This window comes from Parasteatoda tepidariorum, unplaced genomic scaffold, assembly GCF_982258835.1.
Source record: "Parasteatoda tepidariorum strain Cologne lab strain unplaced genomic scaffold, Ptep-v5.0 scaffold_12, whole genome shotgun sequence".
Lineage (NCBI taxonomy): Eukaryota > Metazoa > Arthropoda > Arachnida > Araneae > Theridiidae > Parasteatoda > Parasteatoda tepidariorum.
The window spans coordinates 757,148-784,195 of NW_028257371.1; the positions used below are offsets into that span (position 1 = coordinate 757,148).

Consider the following 27,048-nt stretch of genomic DNA (forward strand, 5'->3'; position numbering starts at 1 on the left):
ATCAGTTAAATTATCGAATTCAAAGGTAAATTCGTAAAGGGTTTTGGGTCTTAATATTTTAAAATGTTTTAACTTGTTTCTCACTGAAAACCTTTTATTAAATATTGAGCAAAATGTTATTTGCATGCGTGTAAAAAGAAACGATTCTTTAAAGATAGTATAATGCAATCATAATAAAATAGCATAGAATGTAGGACCAATTTATGAGCCTTTACTTTTTTCTACTAAAAAAGCTTAATATTTCATCTTTTTTTACTCCCCTTAAAAAACCACAAGATATAGATAATAACTACTGATTTATTCGAAACAAAAAATATTTACTTTGGGTTTTTATTAGTGGAATAATGAATGTTCCATAAAAACATCCAAGTGTTAAAAAAAAGTAAACTTAATTATTTAGCAAAGCTACTACATAAAAAAAATTGCTATACATTTTTAATTTCGCCAAGAAAAAGAAGTAAAACTTATAAAAATATTCATGAACTCAACAATTCAACTTATTTTGTATTTCAAATGTTTGTGATTTATATCAAGTAAAACAAAAAAATTTCAAATATTAGATATGCTTACCAACAAAAAAATAGGTACTTTATAAATTTGTTTTGTTTAAAGCAATTTGTTAAGTGATTTTACTTCTTAAATTAGGTTAAAATTATGCAAGGTTGTACTAAAAGTAATATTAATAAGAGGCCGTCAGCAAAGATGCAAAGACTTGAGAAGATTAATTTCGAGGGAGAAGTAACAAGTACCACATCACGCATTTTAGTTCAAATATATTCTAGTAATTTAAAATGTTTTATTTTAACTTGCATCCTTAAAAAATATAAAGTTCTATTTCCCTCTTATATAAGGGCGAGTCGGGTAGCCCCGCCCAGCGGGTACCCCCGCCCACTGTCAATTTCATATGTATAGAATATTTTTTCAAGTCAATGGGCCATCGGACATTAATTGTTATATTAAAAACAGATTATTTTCAAAGTTTCAAGTATTTATGCAGCTGTTAACATGGTAAACAATAGTTTTGAAAAAATATTGAATACAGTAGTCATGATATTAAGAAAAATTGGTTGAATGTTCGATTCAACTTCATTTTAATACTAAAAAAAAATTTTTTTCTATACATACGGCATTAAAGTATGTAGTCTTAAGTTTAATTTGCACAAAGAAAGAAGTTTATATGAGAAAAATTGTTCAAGTAATTACAAATTTACAAAAAAAATGGATTTCGGGTAGCCCCGCTCGCATGAATGCCGGGTATCACCGCCCAATTTTATTTCGTCGATAAATGTATGGTTGCAAAGATTATTTTATTGCTTCAAATTTGAATGTAATATGCATTTTTAACAACAAATATAGTTGTTATTAAATGATTGTTATTAAATGATTGTTATTAAATGATTGTTATTAAATGATAGAATTCACTAAAAGTATATAAATATGTAATAAATAAAATAATTTTGTGATAAAAATGATAAGCGGGGTTTATTTATTGTCAATACATTAGTTATTTTCATTTACACCTGAAAAAACAGTCAAGAAACATAATTTTTGTAACTAGGCGGGGCTACCCAACACATTTTGAAAATAACTAAAAAACATGTTTCTTTAAATTTCTATTTTTTTAGGCTAAACTATTCTTTTTTTGGTTTATTCTCTTTGCATTATTTAATTAGATGATAAAACAATAGAAACATACAAAAATATTGATCATTACTCAATATTATTCAAAAATATAAGCAATACTCCTTAAGTGGGCGGGGCCAGGGACCGATTAAGACAAATTCAGGCCCAAGGCCCACCAAATTTTCTGGGCCCCTTACAAAATATTTTGAAATTAAATTACTAAAGAGTAGTCCTAATAATGAAAAAGAATCCATTAAACTGCATGACTCAATAGAAACATTCTAAGAAATTTTAAAAGCAGACAATTGAAGATTATTTTTCTAAGAAAAAGTTTACGTATCTATAAATTAAAGCAAAATATAAAAACAATACAATGTTATGTCAGAATAAAAAACAGTTTGATGATCACAAACAATTGAAATCAGTGATTTTTGCTAAAAGTCACTGATTAGCTGAATTATTTTTAATTTAGTACTTAAATCAAGACATAGCTAGCTCACCTTTAATTAGCGATTTTACTAATTTTTGAGGCCCCTCAGAAATTGGGGGCCCTAGGCCCATGCCTATTGGGCCTAGGCTATAATCAGGCACTGGGCGGGGCTACCCGACTCTCCCCTAAATATTTTATTTACTAGTTTTTAATTGCGCTTTTTCTTGTAAATATTAATCTCAATTCAAGCAATATTGCACAAATAATTTTATGCTTTAATTATATTATAACACTTTATTATTTAAAAGTAAAACGTAATGTGTTCTATAAATAAGTTTCTGTATTTCGGGTATATGTTTATCTAATGTAGTTTTACTTTTGACAATGGTATAGCAAAAAAGAGGTAATCGAAGTTATTGAAAAATATGACTTCAATCATGGACTACAGTTTCATTGCTCATCAAAACAGTAAGACATGGCGAATGTCAAATGCGATTAATTCTTTCGGAATTACTAAAAACTGTCATTGAAAGATTCAGTATAATACTAGTGTACATGGATTTTATCGTTTGAGAGCATAAAAGTGCACTTAGTTTTATTAGTTGTCTAAACCAGTTGTATGTTTAACAAAAAGAACATTTATTCATATAGATCAGAAGAATTAACATAGTTTGTTGCTTAGTTGTTGAACCACTTTCTGTTTTCCATAAACATGTTTGATGTTACGTAAATACATAGTTTAAACCGTCATACATAGTTACATAGTTTAAATACATAGTCAAACTCATTCTATAAGGTAGTAACAAAACATTTATAGAACTCTTAAGCGCCGCAAGTGTTCCTAAAACATACCTTCAACTGCTTTAAAAGTATTCATTGATGTAGAAATTGAGATGTTTGTAAACGTTTTGAATGTTGCTTAAATTTATAGTTCACTTTCTTTGTTTAAGAGTTCAATCCAGTTTAATTTTCCAACTCTTTATACTCATTTCAAACTTAGCAATTTCAAAATACTATTTCAGTTATTATTTCTCAGTAAATTATCGAATTTTAACTATACCATTTGAGCTGCATCTGACGAAATAATGAGCAATAACACTCGCATATTGCAATGAATGTTGATATTAACTCCCATGCATTTTATGCATATTAAAGATATTCAAAGCCGTACACTAAGCTTCACGTAGCTAGCTATAAGAAGGAATTTAAATTCGAAATGTTATGTTTAGGTTGTAAAATAAAATTTGTCGATATTATGTTAAAGGAAAACATTTAAACATGCAAATTAAAGAATTAGAAAGGTAAAAAGTGTGAATCGAAAGTTTCTAATTCCTTCAAATTTCGCAGATTTCTTTAAGTAAATTAGAAATGTGAATTTTCCCTCCAAAAAATTAGACTTTATTTTGATTACTAAATTGTAATTTTTGCATGGACACAAAATCACAGGAATTTAATTTTGAAGAAATTTTTATCAAAAGTAATTACAAAACGATAGCTCAATGACTTACTGCAATATGCAATTTGAAAGAAAAATTCTTTCAATTTGAGGATAAAACTCAACTCAAACGTATGTTTTCCTGAACATTTTTAAGGTATCTACAATTTCAGAAATTAATCTCTGAAACAGATTCAAACCTGTCAACAAAATAAAAACTGCAGATGCTTGATTCGTAGTGAACAATCATTTTAAGATTTTTTGCGTGATTTTTATGCTTTGTCACATTATGAACTGTTCAATACGCTCAAATTTATGTATCAAATTTAAGCCTTTGATAGTTCAAATTAGTATACAATATTGTGATTAAGGAATCTATATTTTGGTTCAACATTGAACCAACTTTTCTGAAAAGTTATCAATTAAAAGAATGATAAATTAAAATTTCACGTGTATTAAATGAAGTTACATGTAACACTAGTTATTAAATTTAATTTTATAATCTTTGGTAAAATTTTGATCGTCTTAAAAGTTGGATATAAGGTAAATGAGCAAAAGTGAATTTAGCATCAACTAAATTTATGAACTACCATATATACTTTCCAAATTTCCTTTGCAATCCTAAAATTTGATGCTAAATAAGGGCTAAGATCCATTGTGCAGTTGGTATTAGGATTAGCAATTTTATTTTTGCGTGGTGTACATAGCAACTAGTGTTTCAAATAGGTTTGTTCATAAGTTTAAAATAAAGAGTAAAAGTAAAATAGTACGGAAGTAAGATTTCTGAATGTTTTAAGAAAAACCATTAAATACACATTAGTACATACAAGACTAATTTATTAGTTCCTCATTTTAAATGTACATCAAAACTAAGAGAACGTCAAATTATAACAGAAATAAAACTCTCACAAATTCCAGCATACATTCAGTACAAGTTCTAATATACAGGATTACCAATGCTAAAAAAAATTCTATTGCCAAGCACAGGTCAAACAAAAATTCACATTTGCAAATACTAATTTAGTTATGCATGCAATTTTGAAGAAATTTAGCACTACTACATATAAATGATCATTTAAGAGAAACTTTACTACAGTTCACTAGTTTACAAGAACTAAAATTTAAAGTTCGTTCAAAAACTAGAATTCGGGGAACAGAAACAAAATTCTATTTAAATGAATTTCTTTTCGCACTTTTACTAATTAAACATATTAGATTAGTAAGAATAAATTGCAAGCTTTTTATGCTCATTATTACAAAATGATTTTTATTAAGAGACTAAATTAATTCAGTGAAAAGTGATATTTCGATGGTTTTCCAACTAAAATTTTAAAAAAACTATCACTTAATTTATTAATTTCAGTTACTAATTTCATTTTACAAAATTTTCGAGGTTTTAATTATCAATGTTAAACTTTTTAGCCTCATAATTTTGAATCATACCCAAAAGACAAACGTTTCTCAAACTCTGAAAAAGTCTTGGGTGATAACTTTGGAAAACTAGCCGAACTTTTGTTAAGTCTTAATGTTACATTTAGCAAGGATTCAGAATTTAAAAAAACTAGAGTATGAAATGGAAAATTGAAACAAAATAAAGTACTGAAAGAAAAAGATACTTCGTACTAGAAACAATTATTAATTCCATTTGCTATTATAAGCAATTTCCTAAACATTTAATGAAATTATAAAATAAACTTATACAATATAAGTTTACATATATACACATATAAGTTTTCCTCCAGACAGTGATTTACTTTCTATTGCTTTTTTGGTTCAACACAACATTTATAGGTCGTACATTAATAAGCATAAATCCACAGCAAAAAGAACAAACAAGATGTTGAAAATACAAATTAAACATTGACTGAAGGTTAGAATTTGAGTTAGAAACTTATTTACTTTGGATTATGCAACTTAATTCTTTATCTCTATTGAATATCCACATTTTTGTTCTTTTATTTTCCTCTATAGCAGGAAAGAACATTAATAGAAATTTATAAATTTCAGACTGCTTAAAAAAAAAGAAAAAAGTTAAATTTGAAAAATTACAATTACGCTGAATCCGTGAGATCAAATTCATGCCTTTTCTTATAAAAGCAGTATTTTAAAGAAAATCTGTAGAAACACTACTAATACCCTATAATCTGTTACACATTCAATATGTAAAGTGCCTCAGTTGAAGAATTGAAGCAACATATGCAAAATCAATGATCTGAATCAGATAAATTTACTTCATTTTGTTTTTTAAAAATTCCTTTCTTATTTAAAAAGGTAAATTGCAGGATCCTCATTTAAAGTAAATAAAAGGATCGTTCAAGATTTTTTTTTAAATGTTAGATTTAGAATATATTTTATTCTTATTTTATGCCACAGTTGAGATAAAACTTTCCCGCAATTCTAGCTTTTAAGGCTCAGTTTTAATAAAAGTTAATTGAAAGCTCGTATTTAAATTGACAGTTTGATTTGACAGTTTTGTTTTGAGAAACACCATTAAATGCACATCAATATTTACAAGACTAATTTATTGTTTCCTCATTTTAAAAATGCACAGCAAAACTGAGAAAAATTGGCACAAATTATAACATCGAAATAAACAGCTCACAAATTCCGTCATACATATAGTACAAGTTCTAATTTACAAGACTACCAATGAAAAAAATTTCTATTGCCAAAAAGAGTTCAAACGAAAATTCACATGTAAATGTTAAATTTAGTTATACATGCAATTTTGATGAAATTTAGCACTACTACATATAAATGATGATTTAAGAGAAAACTTTACAAGAACTAAAATTTAAAGTTCGTTCAAAAACCAGAATTAGGGGAACAGAAACAAAAGTTCTATTTAATTTGTTTTCCTACTTTTTCGAATTAAACATTAGTAAAATTAAATTGCAAGCTTTCCATGCATTAAAACAAAAAAATTTGACTAAATTTACTAATTTAATTCAGTGAAAAGTGATATTTCGCTTACTTTCCAACTAAAATTTAAAATAAACTCACTTCTTAATTTATTAATTTCATTTTATAAAATTTTCGGGGTTTTAATTATCAATGTTAAACTTTGTAGCTTCGTAATTTGAAATCATACCCGAAAGACAAACGTTTATCAAGCACTGAAATAGTCTTAAGTGATAACTAACCGAACTTTTGAAGAACTAACCGAATTTTTGTTAAGTTTTAACGTTACAGTAAAGGGATCCGAATATGCAAATCGACAAAAAAGCAGCGAAAATCTCCAATAGGTAGCCTGAGAAGGGGATTCAAGCCCATGATCTCTTTTATCACCGAGTTTATTTTACGTTAAAACTGGAGTCTGGGAGAGCCGCAAGCCTAATTCAAATCGACCAGGTCATCTCTAGGATTTGAATTAGAGTCACCTAAATAAGAGGCAAGCGCTCTATCCCTGGAGCATTTGTTTTCATACTTCTGCGAAATATGAAAACACGGCAAGAAGCCGAATTGTCCAGAAACAGACATTTGAATAAGTGAATTGTGAAGTTCGGAAACGGCTGAAAGAGTGTGAAACACAAAGCAAAAGCGGTAGCGGCCGTCTACCACTTCCACTTCAAGCATCACATTCTCCCAGTCAATTCAAAACTTCTGGTCATTACTTGCAAGATCCTGTTTTATATTGTCCTAACACAGCACGAAGCCGAATTGTCCAAAAACAGAAATTTGAATAAGTGAATCGTGAAGTTCCGAAACGGCTGAAAGAGTGTAAAACACAAAACAAAAGCGGTAGCGGCCGTCTACCACTTCCACTTCATGCATCACATTCTCCCAGTCACTTCAAAACTTCTGATCGTTACTTGCAAGTTCCAGTTTTATATTGTCCTATGTTGCATTAATTCAGCAATTCTCATTTCGGTATGACATTCACTAAATTTAGGCTTTCTTTCAAGGGAAGAAAAGTTGCTTTCAGTATTAAAAATTTAGGATCTGATAACAGTTTGGCTAACCATTGGAGTTTTTCGCCGTTTCCTTTCCATCTAATGCAAATGCTGCGCACTAAAAAAACTATTAAGGGACCGTTATTCGATTTTCTGTAACAGAAACGAGATTGACATGGAAGATTTACTCATCGAACAGGGATTAAATAAGTCAAATTCGCCAAAGAAAGGAATAGCTTGACCCAGAGATTATCGTATTTTATAGAAATTACGGAGAATCGCGTGTCCATTTTTAGGACGGGAAAACCGAAACGCATGGTAATTTAAGAGTTACGAAACGACTATTCATTTCCACTAACAGTTAAAACAACCCATCTTTCCTTAACTAATCGCAGTAATAGTTAATGACTTTTTCTGAAACTTCTTGTTAAGTAACGCAAAAAAATTTTAATTACTATTTTAGAGACAATCTCTGGGATATAAAGCAGATTTATAGGATTAAATTTTATTGACGTTTATCGGGACTATTTAGAAATAGAAGCTAATTTAAATGTAGAAAATTCGTTATTTTCGAGAAAAAAAAAGATTTATAAAGTCCCTTTAAATTTTAGTTCTTTAGTTTAACATTTAGAAAGGATTCAGCATTTGAAAAACTAATAGATGAAATGGATAATTTAAACAAAATTAAGTTCTCGCTACTGAAAGAAAAGATTCTTCGTACTGGAAAACAAGCATTTCAAACCATTGAAAATATTAAGAAATTTCCACAACATTCAAAGAAAGTACAAAATAAACTTTAATACTAATTATGGTCTTCCTCCAGACAGTAATCTACACATTTTAAACAGAATTTTTGACTACACAACATTTATAGGTCGCACATTAACAAGCATAAATTCTTAACTAAATGGGAAAAAAACAAAGATGTTGAAAATAGAAATTGAACATTGACTGAAAGTTCTAATTTGAGTTGGAAACAGATTACTTTGTATTATACAATATAATTCCTTATCTCTTGACAATACCCAATTTTCGTTCTATTATCTTTCTTTATAGCAATGAAAGAACATTAATATAAATTTATAAATTACAGAATGTTTAAAAAAGTTAAATTTTGAAAAATTACAATTACGCTGAATCCTTCTGATAAAATTCATACCTTTTCTTTTAAAAAAGTATTTCAAAGCAAATCAGTAGAAACTACTAATACACTATAATCTGTTACACATTCAATATGTAAAGAGTCTCAGTTGGAGATTTGAAACGATATGCAAAACCAATGACTGAAAATCTGATAATTGAACTTCATAATTTTGCTTCTTTAAAAAAAAAAATTCCTTTCTTATTTAATGCAAACTAAATTACATTAATACGTCAAAAACCCATTGAAATTAAAATTGGAGATTAGATTTTAAATGTGAAATTTAGATAACTTCTACTCTTATTTAATGCCGCAAACTGAACGAAAACTTTATCGCAATTCCTGCTTTTTCAAGGCTCTGTTTAAGTAAAAGTTAATTGAAAGCTCGTATTTAAAATAACAGTTTATACTTTGACAGTGAAGCTTCTGTTCTGCGGAAAATAGTCAGCACACTTCCCACACTAGTTTCTGAAAAAACACTGCTTTTCATGCAAAATCAGTGCATGCTCATGTTTGATTTAAAATAAAATTTTATTCATTCTACTTAAAATTTTTATAGCAGTACCCAAATACTTATACTTAGCAACCTTTTCTTAAGATCCCGTCACTTTAGCAGAAACTTCAAATGTGAATTAAAAAGAAATTAAAAAACTTATTTAAACCTCGCTCTCAGAAATATGTAAAGGAGAATCCTACATAAATATTGTTCTGTGAAACTGGCGTTCGTTCTTTAACAAAGGCTTATTCCGGATTTTTAGAAATCCTGAAAATTCTACCGATACATTTCTGGAGATAAAATTTTCGTATTTTTACTAATCTTTGTGAAAACAATGATTGCTGGTTTTTAGGAGAAAAAAGTCATAATTAATTTTAGAATTAAACTGAAGTTATGGATTCTTAAGATTGAAATTATGAAAAGCAGGCGTCTAAAATTAAGTTCCTTGATGGAAGTAAATTTCTGATCAAAGACAGGGTCTTAACTACTTTAGTTACTTTTTTTCAGCTAATTTTGCATTTTCTTGCTTTAAATTGTGTGCTTAAGATCGTGCTTACAAGTTTAAAGCATAAAATTCCTAGATTAATATTTTAGTACTACAGAGTTAATTCAAACATTCTAGACCCTTTGATATTATTTAACTTCATATTATGGTTGTACGTGTTTCATTATTCCTAAATTTTTCTGAATTTCGTATGACCAACGACGTAGAAATGTTTGATATTGAAAATCATATCTACAACAAGTCTTTGTTGAGAAAAAATAAAAGATCAAGAAATTTGAACTTTAAAGGAACAATTTATGAATAACATATCTACTACGACCACAGTGACTAGAATTCCACTTTTTATTTTTCTCAACAAAAAAGCAATCTGAACATATTGAGGCAAATAAGAAATTCAAGTAAATGCTGTTTCAAGGTATGAAGTTAATCTACCAGTAAAATAAATTAGATAATTCAGTATCTTTAAATAAAAATCTAAAATTACAGAATAATTTAACATTCTTACAAATTAAAACTGGTTCAAAATTTGAGATTATCCAGCACCATTTATAAAGGCTAGTGATCTAATTTTTACCTAAGCATTTTTAAATAATCAATATTTTAGTCATTTCTAAAAATATTTACTTTAAACTAGATATTGTAACTATATAGTTTGGAAATAAACAGATAATCTAATTCACAATCTTCAGAATTTACAAATTTGAGCAATTTTTATGATTAATTTTCTTTATAATAAGAAATCCGTATTCCAATCCTATGTTAAATATTCCACGCAAATCAAATCTTATTTTGCTTCTGAAATAAGTTAGTGTTAGCTTTCTGTTAGGATAAGTTAGAGTTACTTGTTAGTAATTTACTCAGAGCGAAACAAGATTTGAATCTCTTCTGAAGAATTCAGAAGCCACTTAATAAGAATTTCAATTTTTATAAAGATTTCCCCCTATTAAATACTTTTATCTGAAACGTAAGGGACGTAAAAATTAAACTTTACGTAGATAAACTGAATATATTTAGAAACTTAAAAAAATCCAACTAAACATTACTGAATCTTGTTAAGATATTTAAATAAAGCGCAATTTTATTTCATCTTTTTCAGTCTTCACTTCATACTTTCCCTTATTTGCCAATATTTTCTTTCGCCACCAAAAGATTTAAAGTTAAACGAAAATATTAAAAATTTATTTACTAACTTAAAACAATTATCCACTTGCAAAGCTTTTCAGGTTCTATTAAATCTTTGAAAACTCTAAAATGAGAGCAAATAAATTTTTAATATGAGTGGAGGTGGAAAAAAAAAGCAAAAACTCCAAGTCACTGTGGTGCTTAGAATAAGGGTAAATCCTGATAATTCTTTAAACATTTTTAGACAGAAAAAATAGAATTTTGATTTAAAAATGATCTAGAATATTCTTAAACAAACTTTATTAGCCCTTTCCGAAGCTACGAATTTAGATTGAAAACTTTAGTGGTGCAGAACATTAGAAAGTTCGTCCTTAGACATTACATTGAAAGTAAAGATACTGTAGCTCTTAGTTATTTAATCAGTGGTTGCAAAAAATCCGTGCGTTTAGTTTTACATTTCTAGTGTTTTGTTAAGTATGTCGAATTAGTAATCGTTTTTATTAAGCTTCTTCCGATATTTACTTGCGTCCTATCTGTTTTTTGAAGCTGATTACAAACAAAACATTTTGCTATATCTTAATAAAAAAAAAAGTAAACTAGTTACTAAATAAATACGTTAGATTATTGAAATTACATAAACACTTTATAAAATACAAAAAAGTTCTCATTGAAAAATTTATCAAGTGCATTTAAGATCTTTTAAGGATGAATAACCTTTTTAGATTTAGAAGTGAGTCGTATTGAGCAGTGAGTCGCCAAAAAGTCACCGGTGTTTTACGCTGTATTTTATAACTATAAATTATTAAAGAGTTAAATACGTTTTTCACTTGTTTTGGCCTAAATGCAAAATGAAAAAGTGCAAATTGGTTTAATGAAAATTCTGTGTCGAAGAGTTGAAAAAGGAGGGGTCTGTTAAAACTAAAATTACTTCGGCGAATCTAAGAAATTTTCCACTGCCAACTATTTGGGAAGTCGCAGAAACAAGGAAAACATATGAAGATAATGTTTGAGATTTCCAGATTACAGTAGATTTCTAATCTAAATGATAGAATGTTTCTGCTCTGTTTAAATTATAAACATCTAAATGTTTTAGATCATTTTTAATTTTGGAAATATTAAATAGCCATTATGTAATTTTATAAATGTTAATACTTTATATTAGATTGCCGATTACACAATATAGATTACAAAAAGTGGTTTCTAGTCCTTGGAAAATTTGAATTTTGTTATCCCTTACGGTGAACGTATTTATATATTGTATTTCTCTATCATTTTACTGTTTAATAGTAAGTTTATCTAGTTTTTAAATTTAATATTATTCTATTTTTACAATTTAAGTTTTATTCCTTTAGTTTTTTTCCATTACTTATAACCGTTATATTTTACTATTGAATCACAATTTTTAAACTTACTATTCTAATATAGTAAATTTCCGTTTAATGCAGCAATTTATTTATCTGTATCCACATTTAAAATAAAGAGAAACAATGCCATATTGAGTTGGAATTTTGGATTTAAGTTAGAGAACCAGTAAATCTAAATTCACTTTTCTTAAAAATTTAATTTTTAGAAATTATTTTTACCCAACCTGTATGTTTAAATGCAAAAACATTAAGATTTTTATCTTTCCCGTTTCAAGCTTTTAAAAAAATTTAGATTTGTATTTTTAAAGAAATTAAAATGTAAGATTTGCAATTTTTTTAAACTTTTATTTAAATTTATAAATTTCTTTGCTTATTCAACTGTCTATGAAGACTGAAATGTTTTAACGTTGAAATTAACATAGATTACAGTTTCAATGCGCCAATTCATCTTACTATACCTTCCAGCATTTATCGTAGAATTAACTAAATAAAGACTTGAACCACTAATATAAGAAACAAATAGAAGTTCAACTTATGATTTTCAGTCAAACTATTTGCAAATTAAAGATTTCATTTCTGAAAATTATTTAAAATTTTTTTGAAAAGGTAGATTTAAAATTTCAAAAAGTTACAATTATTTTAAGAGATTTTAACATTAGAATAGATACGACTTAATTTACAGGAATGCATAGGTTTAACAAATTTTTTAACTGTCAGTTATTTGACTTCCTTTTCATTTCTTAACTAGTTCTGAACTGATAAAAGGGCAGAAGCATACTGATATGTAGATCAAAACAGGAAACAATTAGTTCGAGTAACATATTTGCCTCCGTACTTTATACTGTACAAAAAACATCAACTGAAATAGTATATTTTGAATAAATATTTTGAAACAGTTGTCAATTCTCTAAAACAATGTTTTGTAAAAATGCATCAATACAGCTGCGAAATAATTTTTAAGTTCGAAGAAAAATGTAAACTAACTTATTGTAGGGTGTGGCAAAACTTTATTGCAAGTAGACTTCCATGAACTATTGCTCTGTTGTCGTTGCTCTGTCTATCGACGGGAATTTAGATAGACAGACTTCTGGTGATTCTGATAGAAGAACTAAAGACTGCACTCTGGACGAAAATGGTAGTGAAGCTGTAAGAAAAGGACATTCATTAGTCACGAAGAAAAACTTAATTCATGTATAGTTTAAAAATCTTAATTTGAAAAACTTGCTTAAAATTTATCACTATTCCATCGATTAAGCTTAAATTTTGTATTTTAAAGTTTGAGTTTAAAATAAAAATAAAAAAATTTGTTTTTTACCGAATTTTTCAACCACTAACATATTCAAAGCTATTCGTTATATAAGATTATCTTTTGATACACTAGTTTTCAAAACTATTATGCACAAAAAGTTTTCAATTAACTTTACCTATGGTAATGTGCAGAAAAGAAAACAAAACTTTTAAAGGATTTTTGAGATTGAGTACCACCCAAATTTCGATCACAAATCTATAAGAAGGTATATTCTAGGAGCATAAGTTTGTGTTTAATGTCGCTACCTAATTGTTTAATTATCGTAATTGATTCTTACGAAGATCACTGTACAAAGTATAATAAGCACGTGTGTAATTATAAGTATATAGCTTTTATAAGCACATTATAATTTAATAAGCACATAGTTTTTATTGAAATAGTTAAAAAAAAAAGACACCATTTTTTAATTTTTGCTTGTTTGCTCTAAGTTTAATTTTTCGAGTGAAAATCTCATTTCTAAAGAAAACCTGTTCGTTCTAGAAAAACCGAAAAAGTCAGTGCTAGATCCAAGAAACAACTTAGTTTAAAAAACTCAAAGAATAGCCACGTCGAGTATTACATTCTTGCAGTATTTTTGAAATATGTCTTATTAAGCCACTCCTTTAAGCGTACAAGCGTTGTGCATGAAGGCTATACTTTTTATTTAAATCTGTCTATTTTATTTTCTTTCTACTCAATTTTTAACGATATTTTGAATAAAAAATATCACAATTCGCTTTTTTGGCAGAGTTTCTGATGTGTTTATAAATTCAGGATTCAATGCAAGACGACAACATTAAAGCAATATAAGTTGAACTCAAAAATACAATTGTGAAACAAAATGGCGGCTGAAATAAGGCGAGAAAAAGTAAAAAAATAATACAGCACGTTTAAATAATATAACAATGAAAATATAATAGTTTTCGTAATTTTATATTATAAATGAAAAGCAAAGTTTTATTTCCGAAGTAATTATAAAATAAATCACATTAGAAAATAACGCAAAAACCTGAAGAAAAAAAAACACAACTTTTGTTTTTCGGTATATTTAGTCCACCCTTGCAATACGGGCAAAATGGGGCATATTTTTTCGAAAGAAACATCAAAGACGACAACAAAAAAAAATTTAGCTAATTACCTCGTGGAACTTTTTGGAACTAAGTTTCGAAAATCATTCAAACATTGTAAAATGTCAAATGATAAGATATAAACTATAAGTTTGTCAAGAGTATTAACTTATCCAACAAATTGAAAAATTGTATTATAATTTAACACTAACTAATTACTCTGATAAAAGTGTAACAGTAAGGTAAAATTCCTATATATATATTTATGAAATAAAAATTAAAAAGTTACATTTAAAACAATTTTTGTTAACATATTTTTCAATAAATTGTACTCTCGTCGGTCCAAAAAGTAAATCATAATCTTTGGAAGGATTATGAATACTTAATTTGGGATATATTAAAACTGCCTACGCATATTCTGGTTGAAAAATAATTTTTTTCTTTTGGCCAAAGATCATAATCTTCTGACCCACAATGCAACGTAGAGCTTTATCGTCTATTCAGCTATTTCAAAATTGCCTGTTAGTAAAACGGCCTCAGTGAGAAAAATAAATGAGGACAACAAGTCAGTAAATTATTTAAATTATCATTTAAACAAAAATGCGAAAAGTTTTTTTGAAAATAATTAATTGAATATATCACTTACCGGAAGAGGATGCTGTTGAAATACACTTTCGCACTGGCAAATTTAATAATTCATCTGCGATCTGGAAGATTCTACGGAATATTCGATTCAAGATAAATTTTTTTTCGATTTAAGATAAACTGTCAGATATCTTTTCATTTTTGAAAGTACATAAAGTTCGATCAAAACCACTCATCTAAAATATACGCACACCATATACATTGAATATATATGTAAGAAAAAAGCGTCAAAATTATCGTATATAACTACAACCATTTGCTAGAAAAAATAACAATTTCGATGGAAAAACTCCAGACAGTCGCAAAATCTTAGGACAGAGGAACAAACTCTCGACTTCGGACATATATATACTCCATAAAAATGCCGATAACGATTATTTTAGACAAAAATTTAAATTTGAAAAGGGGCCTTCCTAGCCGAGTGGTATCACCCGCAATAGGCTGTGCGAATCGTGAAGATTTCAGGTTCGTAACCCTGAATGTCTTCTTCGTGATGTGCTTCAAGCATCACAGGTTGCGATCAGTGTTCGGGTGGGTGACCACTTGGATCAGTCTGTGTAGGGACAGAGGGTGTGCGGTCTTCGTTAAACTGTTCTACCGTAAAGTACTCGACTTTGCGTGCATGTCATCGGGCTACCGAAGAGGGAATGCCATCCCCTCTGCAAAGGATCAAAATTGTGATTGCATGTCTTAGGATCATTCTCAAGGATGTTTCCCAGACCGTCACCAATAGGCTATTGTGCAACTCTAGTGTGACGTAAATGAACTACAACATCGTGATGTCTTTCACTAAACTTTTCTATCTGTCCTTCTACTTGATAAAGGTTCAATAGCCTAAATTGAGCACTCAAGTCTTCAAATGTATGTAATTTCGGCAACACCGAAATGACCGAGATTTCTAAAAGGTTAGTTTCCCGAAATTGCAGCAAGGAGAATTGTTGTATTCATTGTTCTGCAGCAGAAGTATTAATAGTTACAAATAATCTGCGAGTTTCGTTAAAAGTAATCAAACAACTCTCATTTATTTTATTGTAATTTTTTTGATGAACATTTCGTTTTATTTTGCAAACAAAAATTACAAAAAACAGAAATCCTAATTAGTTAATACTCAATTACTGAATTAATTTGATTTTTTTTATAATTACACATTTAAGTAACATAAAGTAAGTACGTAACATAAAGTATGTATATAACTTTTTTATATTGGTAAGTAGGTAGATACTTTATTTGCGTCGCACTAGAGCTGCACAATGCGCATTTGACGACGGTCTGGCAAACGTTCCTGAGGATGATCCGAAGAAATGCCATCGCACTTTTGTCCCTGCTTTGGTAGCCCGACGACTTGAGCGCGAAGTTGAGCTCTTTACAGTAGAACAGTTTAACAAGGTACTTTCCGTTAGAACTATGTTTCATGTAGTTTTCAGTTCCATGTAGCTTTAAAAATTAAAAGATTTTAATCTACATGAAAATCAAGGCAGAAACTAACTTCCTTCCTTCTTGTATGACTCTCCTCACGCTAATATTGAAAGCATGCGAAGTGTTGCCATAGGTAGAGAGTTCTATTTTACGCCACTCGCTAATTTCAACTGCCTTATTTCTTCCTCAGTGATGTTTCCCAGACCGTCGCCAATAGCCCATTGTGCAGCTCTAGTACGACGTAAATGAACAAACAAGCGGCCTTATTTCTCGGTGGCTGTGCTGCACAGCAACCTCCTGCTATCTATTAGGCCTCAACCCTAAACTACATTGATGGGAAAATAGAGCTATAAGCTAATGCAAAGATTTCGAGGCGATCTATATCAATTCAGCTAGTAGTGTCTATTGTTTGCCAAGGTCTATTTATTAGATTGAAGCAGGGACTAATATAGGGGATAAGGACATTTAACTTCTCCCGGGGGGTTTCAGAAAAGCAACATGCTTTTGACAGACCGGTTTTACGCACAAAAAGTGGCATTCACGTCGTCCTAGTGATTATTTTCTGACATTCCCGCCGTACCTTAGCATTGCGCGTAATCAGTGTTGATCATTAAAAAGCAATTTAATTTAAATTCTAAAATTTTTTCATTTCCGTAAACCAGTATATTATTTTGTATATTGCTTAAAGATGTCTATTCATTACTCATAATTTATTTGTTTGTTTATTGAAATTTTAAAACCAGAGATCATTCAGATTACGAGCAATTATATACTATAGTTTCGGTTTTGTTTAATTTCGGTTTTCAGAACTTGGGTTAATTAAAACCGAAGGAAGGATATTTGCTTATTCAACCATAGTTATTAGTTTGAAACGCCTGGTTCTATTATAACTGAAGTATAGATGCTTATATTAGCATTTTTTTATATTTAAAAATTTGATATAGCAGAACGAGTTCAAAACTAAAACACTTTGAATTTTATAAGTTTACTATTATAGTTTTAAAATCGTTATAATTAAAAATGCACATTAATGACAAATTTTTTTAAGCAAAATATAAGCCATGCAACCTTAAATTTTTTAAATTTTCCTATGAGAATCAAAAATAAAAATCTTTTTCATGAAAATAATTATTCGTAGCATTTATTATATATATATATATATATATATATATATATATATATATATATATATATATATATATATATATATATATATATATATACCTATCAAAATCTCCCAATTCATTTCTTAATGTCCGCGTAAGACTATCTACCTTGCTAATTAATTGCCCTCAATCATTTTGTTTTGATTTAACAAGGAGTAAAGATAAAATAAATCATAATTTATGTAAATATTTAAACATTGCTGCCTTTATGAATGTTTTTTTTTAAAGAAAACAATCATATTTTGCGTTACACGTAAAGGGAAACCACGAAAATATCATTCAGATTGTTGACGCTTGAAGAGTTCCAGCGAAATGCTCAGTAATCGTAATGAATTTTTTTTATATAATAAATCATTTTTTTTTGCGTCTTTGACAGACAGTCAATTATTTCGGTGATTAGCGAGATGCTCTTCATATTTTTTGTAACTTTAAACTCATTCCAAAAATCAAAGTAGCGTGCAATTTAAATATCGGCGTAAAACAATGTTTATAAAAGTTATTAAAATAATTTATTTTAACCAAGATTAAGTTGAAATTAAAGTAATCAAATATTGCGTTAAATGCAAAGGAAAACCACGAAAAATTCTTTCAGATAACTGAACAATAATAAGATTACAGCTAAATGTTCATTATCGCAATGAATTATTTTTTAACCATAAATTTATATCATCCTTGACAGACAATTTATCATCTTAGTGGATGTTGTGAAATACTTTTCCGATATTTTTAACTTTTAACACGACCCAGATATCAAAGTAACTTGCAATTTAAATATCAGAGTAAAATCATGTTTATAAAAGCTTTTGTAGCAACCTATATATTATTTAAAATAAAATTAAAATTTAGACAAATCAAATGTTGCGTTAAATGCAAAGGAAAACCACGAAAATGTCTTTTAGATTGCTGAACAATAATCGCATTACAGCTAAATGTTCATTATCGCAATGAATTGTTTTTTTAACCATCAATTTTTTTTATCATCCTTGACAGACAATTTGTCATCTTAGTGGATGTTGTGAAACACTTTCTTATATTTTTAACTTTTAACACGATCCATAATATCAAAGTAACTTGTAATTGAAATAGAGGAGTAAAATCATATTTTGAAAGACTTTTTGAATGAAAATAATTAGAATTTCCATTACACACAAATAGAAAACCAAGAAAACGTTTTACTAGCAAACTAGTTGTACGCTAACAGGCAATAATGAGACTATATCTCAGCAATTATTATCATTTTCCTATTTCTTGTGTTTTATATGAAATTTAATGTTTTGACTAGCTTGGAATGTTTACTAAAATGTTGTTTATTTTATTTATTTATTAATTTTTTGTAAATACATGAATTGTATTTTATTTTATTTGAAATATTTGAATTTCAGAATGATATAAAGAATTAAATTTTAATAACATACTAGTTTTTTTTTTCTTTTTTTTTTTTAAGTTTAAAATTTACGAATTATAAATCTTTAAAAAAATCTGGAAAAAAATGTGTCATAAAATTTGCGAATTTCAGATTTTTCTGGCAAAGAGACTGAATGTTATGAATTATTATTAATCATTACAACTTATAATAAAAATCAAATTAAAAAAAAGAGCAAATTATGTACAGCTGCAATAAATAAGCACCGCAGTTCACTAGAGGGCGTGGATATAAAGTACAAACTAGTTACTAAACCAGTGATGTCAACGTTCACCGTGACGTCCGTTTGGTCGAGTGATTTGAAGGTAAAAGTACCCAGCGGTAAGCCAAGAAGCGGTAAGTTCCTGCAGATAAATGTGCGGAACAATGAGCAATCGCGAAGCTCGAAATTCGTGTAGGTGGTCCAGTTGTTCGCCGCCGCAACACTGTGTGCGAATCAGATTTTTTTTCGCATGATATTGGTGAAAATTATGAGTTGTTGTCAATTTACGTCGCACTAGAGCTGCACAATGGGCTATTGGTGACGGTCTGGGAAACATCCCAGAGGATGATCCGAAGACATGCCATCGCAATTTTGATCCTCTGCGGAGGGGATGGTACCCCCGCTTCATTAGCCCGATGACCTGCGCACGAAGTGGACCACTTTACGGTAGCACAGTTTAACGAGGACCAATACCGCACACCCTCGGTCCCTCTGCAGACTGATCCACGTGGGCACCCACCCGCCCACTGACCGTAGCCAGTGATGCTTGACTTCGGTGATCTGCTGAGAACCGTGACTTAACGATCAGTCCACTGCGGGACGTGAAAGTTATGAGCGAATATTCACTAGTGAAAAATTCGCCTTTGAGATTCACTTTTGCATGCAGTGACAATGGCTTTTTACAAATTTAGTATTTCCATTTGAACTGGTTAGTAACATTTGCAGAAATGGGCAACCGGATCCTTTACATAATTAGGAAATGTGTCCGTAAACAAACAACTGACTTTGTTGATCATTTCGCGTTAGCATACCCTTAATTATTTAATGGAATAGTTTGAAATATTCCTGTATGTGCATCAGCATTAGTCAATTTTAATTAAAGAATGGTGTGAGTTCTTTTTTATTTTTATTTCTCATAATAATAAGCGCAATAACGTTTTTTTAATTTTTCAACATAATCATGTTTAGAATTATTTATTTAAAAGCTCTGCAATTTTGCATTGCACTTTTAAATGCAAATAATATTTTTCGAAGAAATTAATCTTGTGTAACATTTTTTTTACATTTGGGCCGTGGAAGTTTATCAAACCCTGTGCTGGTATAAATGCAGTTGCTTTATCTTTATAATTTTACAATTTCAATGAGTCTAAGTTGCTGCAATGACTAGTTTTCTGTAATCTTTTTAATTCCTTTTTTCCCCTCCCTTTTTAAAATTTGTTAACCGTAGTTTTTTGCAACCCTATTAAACTTTTATTACCTTAATCACTTATTGCAGTAAGTTTATTATACCTTGCTGTATCAAGAAGCTCATTGTAGGAAGATTTCTGTATCGTGATCTATAGCCAAACGAATGCCCAGCTTTCAGGCAATGGCCCTCAAGAAACTAAAAAATTTTATAAAAGGGGGCCTACTAAAAGGATATTACTCATAGCCATCCTTTAACAAGCTTCAATCTACTTGTTTAATTCTTTTAGTTTGCAAATTTAAAATAAATTTGCTACCTTGGTGATTATAGTCGGCATGACAGATCATGACACGGAAATATTTCCTTAATTATTACTTTATAGAAACTTTACTAATAATTATAAATAAAATTCTGTTTTCTTAGTTAATATGTGTGAAAATATTACATAATTGATAAACCTTATGTGAGGGTAAACAAATCAAGGGTAACCAAATTCATGGCTGTTGGAGTATAACTAAGGGTACTTTTCGCTTTACTGGGTGCAAGCGAAAAGTCACTAATATATACATGTGCTTTTCTTAGTTGTTATTATGCGTCTGTGAGAATATGTATTAAAGACCTAATAAATATCAATTTTTAAAAAAATTTCAGGAATATGAGTATCTACGGGTATGAGTATCTCCATCAGTACCTGCACTAAAGATATTGCCAAGTTTTGGCCCCTTGGCAGTTTCCTGAGAAAAACAAATTGAAGAAAGAAATCAACTAAAGGGGTAAAACATGTATCCAACAATAGCATTTTTTTTTCAATTTTTGCAAATTAAAAAAACTTTTTGGCACAGAAATACCATAGAAATATTTAAATAAAGCTCCTTAAACTCTTAGTTTAAAGTAAAAAGGCATCCTAGAAGTGACTATGTAAGCTAACATAGGTTTTTAAAAATTAAAGAAATACTCTATTTAACAGTCGTAGTTAATTTTGAGAAACAAAACACTAATATTATAATTTAATTTCAAGATGTTTAATTTCATTGGTCTAATCCTACTAAAATTTTTTGTTTCTAAATATAAATAATAATTATCTTTTTTAAACACAAACTTTTTATTCTCTAACTGTATATAACCTTGTGAAAACAATGGAAGGGATATATATATATATATATATATATATATATATATATATATATATATATATATATATATATATATATATATATATATATTTGCATTAAAAAAATAAAGCAAATAAAACCAAACCTGGTCTAAATATCATCCCATATAAGACCAATATATGTTAAAATAAAAATGGGCACAACCTGCCTAAGTGAGGTAACCTGTCCAGTACAGCGGCAGATGACATCCTGTCAATCAGAGGAAAAACTTGTCTACTATGGTGTGTGATTGCCTGTAACAGCTATATAACTCTTGCATTGATGTTTCATGCTTTTTCTTAGAGTTCTTATCAATTCGTGTGACAACTGTACTCATTCTTGCATCAAGGCATCCTTCAGTTCATAGCTATGGTCCTTGGAGCTCATCTTCAAGCTATAGTGATTGTCCAAAGATGTCCCAGATAGGTTCAGTGGGATTTAGGTCTAGAGGCCACTCCAATTGGAGGTATTCATCACCCAACTGAGCACTGTGTGGATAGGCATTATTGCTCATAAAGATGAAATTTGGTCCATATACTCTGTTGAAAAGTCTCACGTAGGATGTAAGAATCTGGTCCGTGTACTACTTAGCTGTCAGAGTACCACTATTGTACACATTCAGGTAAGTATGCTGATGCCTGGCCCTACGATCAGACTGCCTCGATCATAGTGTTTCTTTTCAACAATGTTAGAGGGCATATATTGACTCCCAGATTCTCTCCTGATAAGAACCTGTCTCAAATCACTGTCGAGACTAAATCTAGACTTCTCACTAATGAGAACCTACCCCCTAATTATGCTCTCAGCACCATGTAAGGTGGTCTTTTTTTGTGTGAATCACAGTCGAAGGAATGCTGGCTAAAAGTCTGAAATAATGGTCTTGAGACTGCATTGTTGTATTTTTGTGGCCTTGACCAGGTTGGTGGATCACTTTCCCTGTTTTTGTGAACTGTTTCCACTTAGTGGACACCACAATTCTCAAAACTCTGAGTTCCCTACAACAAGTAGCCTATAATTGGCCTGCCTCGAGTCTTCCAACTATGGAACATCTTGTGGCATCATCTAGACAATGACAACTGGCTATAATAATAAGTAAAAAAAAGAAAATTCTAAAAAAAAATTTAAAAAAAAGAAAGAACAAACAAGGATTGGGCTAAGCTTTATGTTTTGAAACGTCTTTACGCTGCTTGCTTCAGGGAGCAAATGTGGTACCTCTGCGACAAACTCAGTCACAGCTCCACTGCCTTGCAATGTCACTGGCCACTGCATGGAACAGGTGTCTGCAAACATCTTATCTATCTTCTGATGTCTTATTTCTGTATAGATGTTACTTATTTTGTTTTTCTTTATTAAAAAAAGCTGTTTTTTTCTTTAATTATTTTTATCAGTGTCTTATGTTTTAAATAAAAATGTATATAAGTAATCAAAAAAATTTTAAGGGTGAGAGATTAGGCACCTACAGTGGTTAGCTGCATACATGAATTATTTACGCAAAATATGTTTATACATAGATTATATACATAATAACATACTAAAATTATATGTTTGTGTACTCACAATAAAGGCCTAAACAATAAACCCTGTGTCTAAATATTATAAAATAAAAAATTTTAGCATAAAAAAATATTTTGTCTAAGCTTAAGGAAGTTTCATGAAATTGAATGGCAACCGAAAGTCGATTTTAATTTCCAAAACGAATTTGATGATTTGACCATGTGAATGTAAAGACTGATTTTAATTTTTTAATGTAGAAATTTATTTACTTGGCTATCTCTCCAACGGTGCCATTAAGCTAATAATTTTTTGAAGTCTTCTTTTTGCCTTCAAATTCATTATTTATTGTTTGAGATCTCTCCATTCTTCTAACTTAAAATAAATTTAAAGCAATTAGAGTTTGTTTCATTTTGGCGAATAATGAAACTTACAAATTTAATTCACTGGCTTGCATCAGAATGTTTTAATTTGTAACACAATCATATTGAAGTTTCAAATTTTTTTTGTTATCCATTAAAAGTGCCATTGAACTAATTAACGTATTTGTTTTGTCTAAAGTTTTAGCATATGTTGTACTAAACATTTTAAAAACAAACTCACCACGATTACCTATTCTTATCAAATTATCTTAAAATGACCAGATCTGAAAGTACGAGCATGTAAGAGACAAAAATTAAATCCACAATTCCTAAAGCAATATGAGTTTGTTTTGATTTTGGATCATAAATCTCAAAATAACTGAAACTCTACTTTTTTAAAAAGGTAACTACCTAGTATAAAATCTGAGTAAATATGTGCACTACACATAAACACGATATAGCAAACTCATGTTATCTCATTCGCTTTTGTTTGGACCAGCTGAGTCATTATATTGAGCTTCAACTGTATTTATATTATTTTTTATAGAATATAACTCAGCTGGAAACTGAAGCTTTAAGTGACATTAAGTGAAAACCAATATAACATTTCTTGTTCTTATAAAACAGAATAATCTCTGTTTTTTTTAAAATTTCTAATGCATGTTTACTAATTTTGCCTGTGAATAATTGCAGTCCTTACAATTTATGCAAATTCTTAAAAATATTGAAATTTTTTTTATAGAATTGTTAAAACTGGAGGTGAGTTTTATCATTGAATAGCTTTTTCTGGAGTCCTTAAGCATGGCAAGAATGCCAGTAATGAGTGTATCAGCATCCATTAATGATCCTGTTGCTGTTATGAATACTTACCGCTCATATGTATCAATGCTCAAAGATCCTGTTGCAAGTAAGTTAAATAATTAGTCATTACGAATTGAAAAATCAGAATTTATTTTCACTTACAAATTGCTCATTGCAATTTAGTATTTGAGATTACATTTAACTAAAGATGTACTTAATGAATAACTACATTCTTGTGGCTGATGTTTTTTATTTTGGTAATGTTTACAATCCTCATAAATTGATATTCATAGAAAATAAAATAATAATAAAAATAAATAATAAATAAGTAATATACTTATAAATAAATCTTACTTATCTTCATCAAATACAAAATCATTCTTCAATATTTTTTGTCTCGTTTTAAAGATACCTATAAACAAATCATTGTATTTATCAGAACCTGATAAAAAATCATACTTAATTATTCTTACTTCTCATTTTTAATTAAATCATATCCACATTTCTTTTTAAAACAAAACCTTGATCAAATATATTTTATGCATTTATTGTAGTAACCTGTAATTATAGCTTATTTTATTTTTTATTTATTTATCTGTCATTAATTCACTTTTCTTATTGATTTTTATATTGCAAAACTTCAATTTTCTCTTTTTATTTTCTTTTATAGAAAATGAAAGTAAATTAAAAGCTTTACAAGAATTAAGTGGAGAGCTTGAAGTAAGATTTTAATGTAATAGTGAATTCTATAGTAAAATGCTGTATTCAAAATGTCATTTTATGGGGAATTCAAAATTTATTTTTTCAGTTTCAGAGATGACAGTTCATTTTTTATAATTTCGCAGATTATATATGCCACTATCAGGACTGAATGTGCCGTGGAAAAATTCTGTATTTTTCGCTAACAGTGATCCGGAAGTTTCTGGAGATTGAAGGTCGAGATGTTTCAAAAAATCATTGATCACAGAAGTTTTCGGAAATTAAATTTTCAAAGGTGGAACTTAAAAACACAGTTTATTTTATTTGTTTGTAAGGGAGAGCCAGATACTTTATAAGCTTATATTCATGATTAATATTAATTTTTATCAGTAGATAGTTATTATAATCATAAACTCAAGAAAGAAAGACATATTTATAAATTTTAATTACTTCTCCGGGTCATCATAGGTACGTGTAAATGGTATAGGTATATGTAAAATTTTTTAATTTATTTTAAGTAATCTAAGAATTATTGAGAAAAAGGAAAAAAACCTTGTTTAAATTTTTTTTAACTCAAGAAATTTTCCGGAATTTTGACTTGGGCTCACAATCACCCCTGCACTATTAAAGTCATTGTACCGTTAAGACCAGCATTCAATTCGATTTTAACTTCTGAATTACAGGAACCTTTTAAACCCTGCCCCATTTTCTAGATATTTAAATTTGCCTCAAATTTTTTGGTTTAATTTTTCACTTTTTTACCAAATTTTTTTCTTTTACATTAAATGCAATTGGCAGTTTAGTTTCCCATATACTGATAAATTTATTTATTTAGAAATTAACGTTTAAGCACCAATCGTGTAAAGATCATTGAATTTAATTGAATGGCAAATAAGAATTTAAATTCTAAGAATTAAGGAGCATTCAAGTGATTGGCTCAAAAGCTTTTTAAAAACTGTTTAAGCAAGCTGAGACATAAAATCACTATTTATCTTCCCTCCTATGTTAATATTAATAGACTATTAATGATAAACATGTTATTAGTTTTATTACTCTAATGAAGAAAAAGAAAATTATTTTGATACATCACAGTTTGAATTTGAAACTTAAAGACCAGAGGCACACAATTGAAATCAAGTATACTTTGTTTATAAAGATTTTTTTTTTAAATAACAAATAAAAATAAAAGAATTTGAATAGAAGTTTAACTAACAATAATAAAAAGAATAATATTTAAATAAAATATTTGTGTAATAATTTTGTAATTAATGTATCCTTTTATTTTTTCAGACTATTGTTAGTAATCCACAATATCCTTCATTTTTGGATCAGGCTATAAAAAGTATGTATTTTCATGTCTTGCCAATGGATCATTTTGCATATTTTGATGTCGACACACACATATATATTTATATATATATATATATATATATATATATATATATATATATATATATATATATATATATATATATATATATATATATATATATATATATATATATATAGATTATAATTTTTTTATCCATATGTTGTCAATTATTAGTATACATTACTAATGAGCTTAATGAACACAATTAATAGTCATTGATATGGGTTTAAGATAACAAATTTGAACAGTATTTAAAAAAGTAATACCATTGTTGCTAATGTCTGTAGGTTAGGTTGTGTGTGTATGAAATCAACCTCATTTTAATGTCTTGGCAGAATAATCAGGTTTTCTCTATTTGCGCTTGATCTCACTTTGTTTTTATACTCAAGAATGCTGTTTTTAAAAATTAGATTAAATCAGGTTAGTAATTGTCCTGATAATATTGATGTTCCTGATAAAAAATATATAATCCGTATTAGACCTGAATTTTGCGTGCCTATAGAATATTTGATTTTCGAGGAATGAAAATGCAGATTTTTGAGAAAGTAGATTTAAAGAATTGAAAAAATTTGATCCAATATCCTTTTTCTTCTTTCTTTTTAAATGCTTGTCAAAATTGCAATATTTGATAGTTCCAATATGGAGTCTGTCTATTGATTATTTACATGGTTTAGATCTTTAGAGTCTTACCCAGAGGATTCATTGTTTCAACCTATTTGGGAATTAAGTCATTCACTGGAAAGGAAAATAGATAAGCTATGTTGCAACAT

The 27,048-nt window shown here is 28.8% G+C and overlaps 2 protein-coding genes and 1 long non-coding RNA gene across 11 annotated transcripts in view; 2 read left to right on the forward strand and 1 right to left on the reverse strand.

Moving 5' to 3' along the window:
* Positions 1-4,308: 4,308 nt before the first annotated feature.
* LOC147800843 (uncharacterized) lies at positions 4,309-15,716 on the reverse strand. The gene is made up of 2 exons (XR_015431073.1): positions 15,011-15,716; positions 4,309-13,153 (listed from the first exon to the last, which is right to left on the reverse strand). It is a non-coding gene; the product is annotated as an uncharacterized LOC147800843 (long non-coding RNA).
* Positions 15,717-19,304: 3,588 nt separating this feature from the next.
* Positions 19,305-27,048, forward strand: part of LOC147800844 (transcription-associated protein 1-like) — a 37,135-nt gene continuing 29,391 nt past the window's right edge. For 2 of the 8 annotated variants that reach the window (XM_087156335.1, XM_087156337.1), the window contains exons 1-3: positions 19,305-20,105; positions 24,149-24,313; positions 24,878-24,927. In XM_087156335.1, the coding sequence (XP_087012461.1) occupies positions 24,208-24,313; positions 24,878-24,927 (156 nt within the window). In that variant the 5' untranslated portion in view covers positions 19,305-20,105; positions 24,149-24,207. Of the gene's footprint in view, positions 20,106-21,053; positions 21,176-21,632; positions 22,176-24,148; positions 24,314-24,877; positions 24,928-27,048 lie in introns of those variants that run through there. The other 6 variants (XM_087156331.1, XM_087156334.1, XM_087156329.1 and 3 more) reach the window with 5 other exon arrangements.
* The window catches only part of LOC147800845 (transcription-associated protein 1-like), an 84,007-nt gene continuing 83,188 nt past the window's right edge, over positions 26,230-27,048 (forward strand). For both annotated transcript variants that reach the window (XM_087156347.1, XM_087156348.1), the window contains exon 1: positions 26,230-26,248. The gene's annotated coding sequence lies outside the window, so the exon portion shown is untranslated. The remainder of the gene's footprint in view (positions 26,249-27,048) is intronic.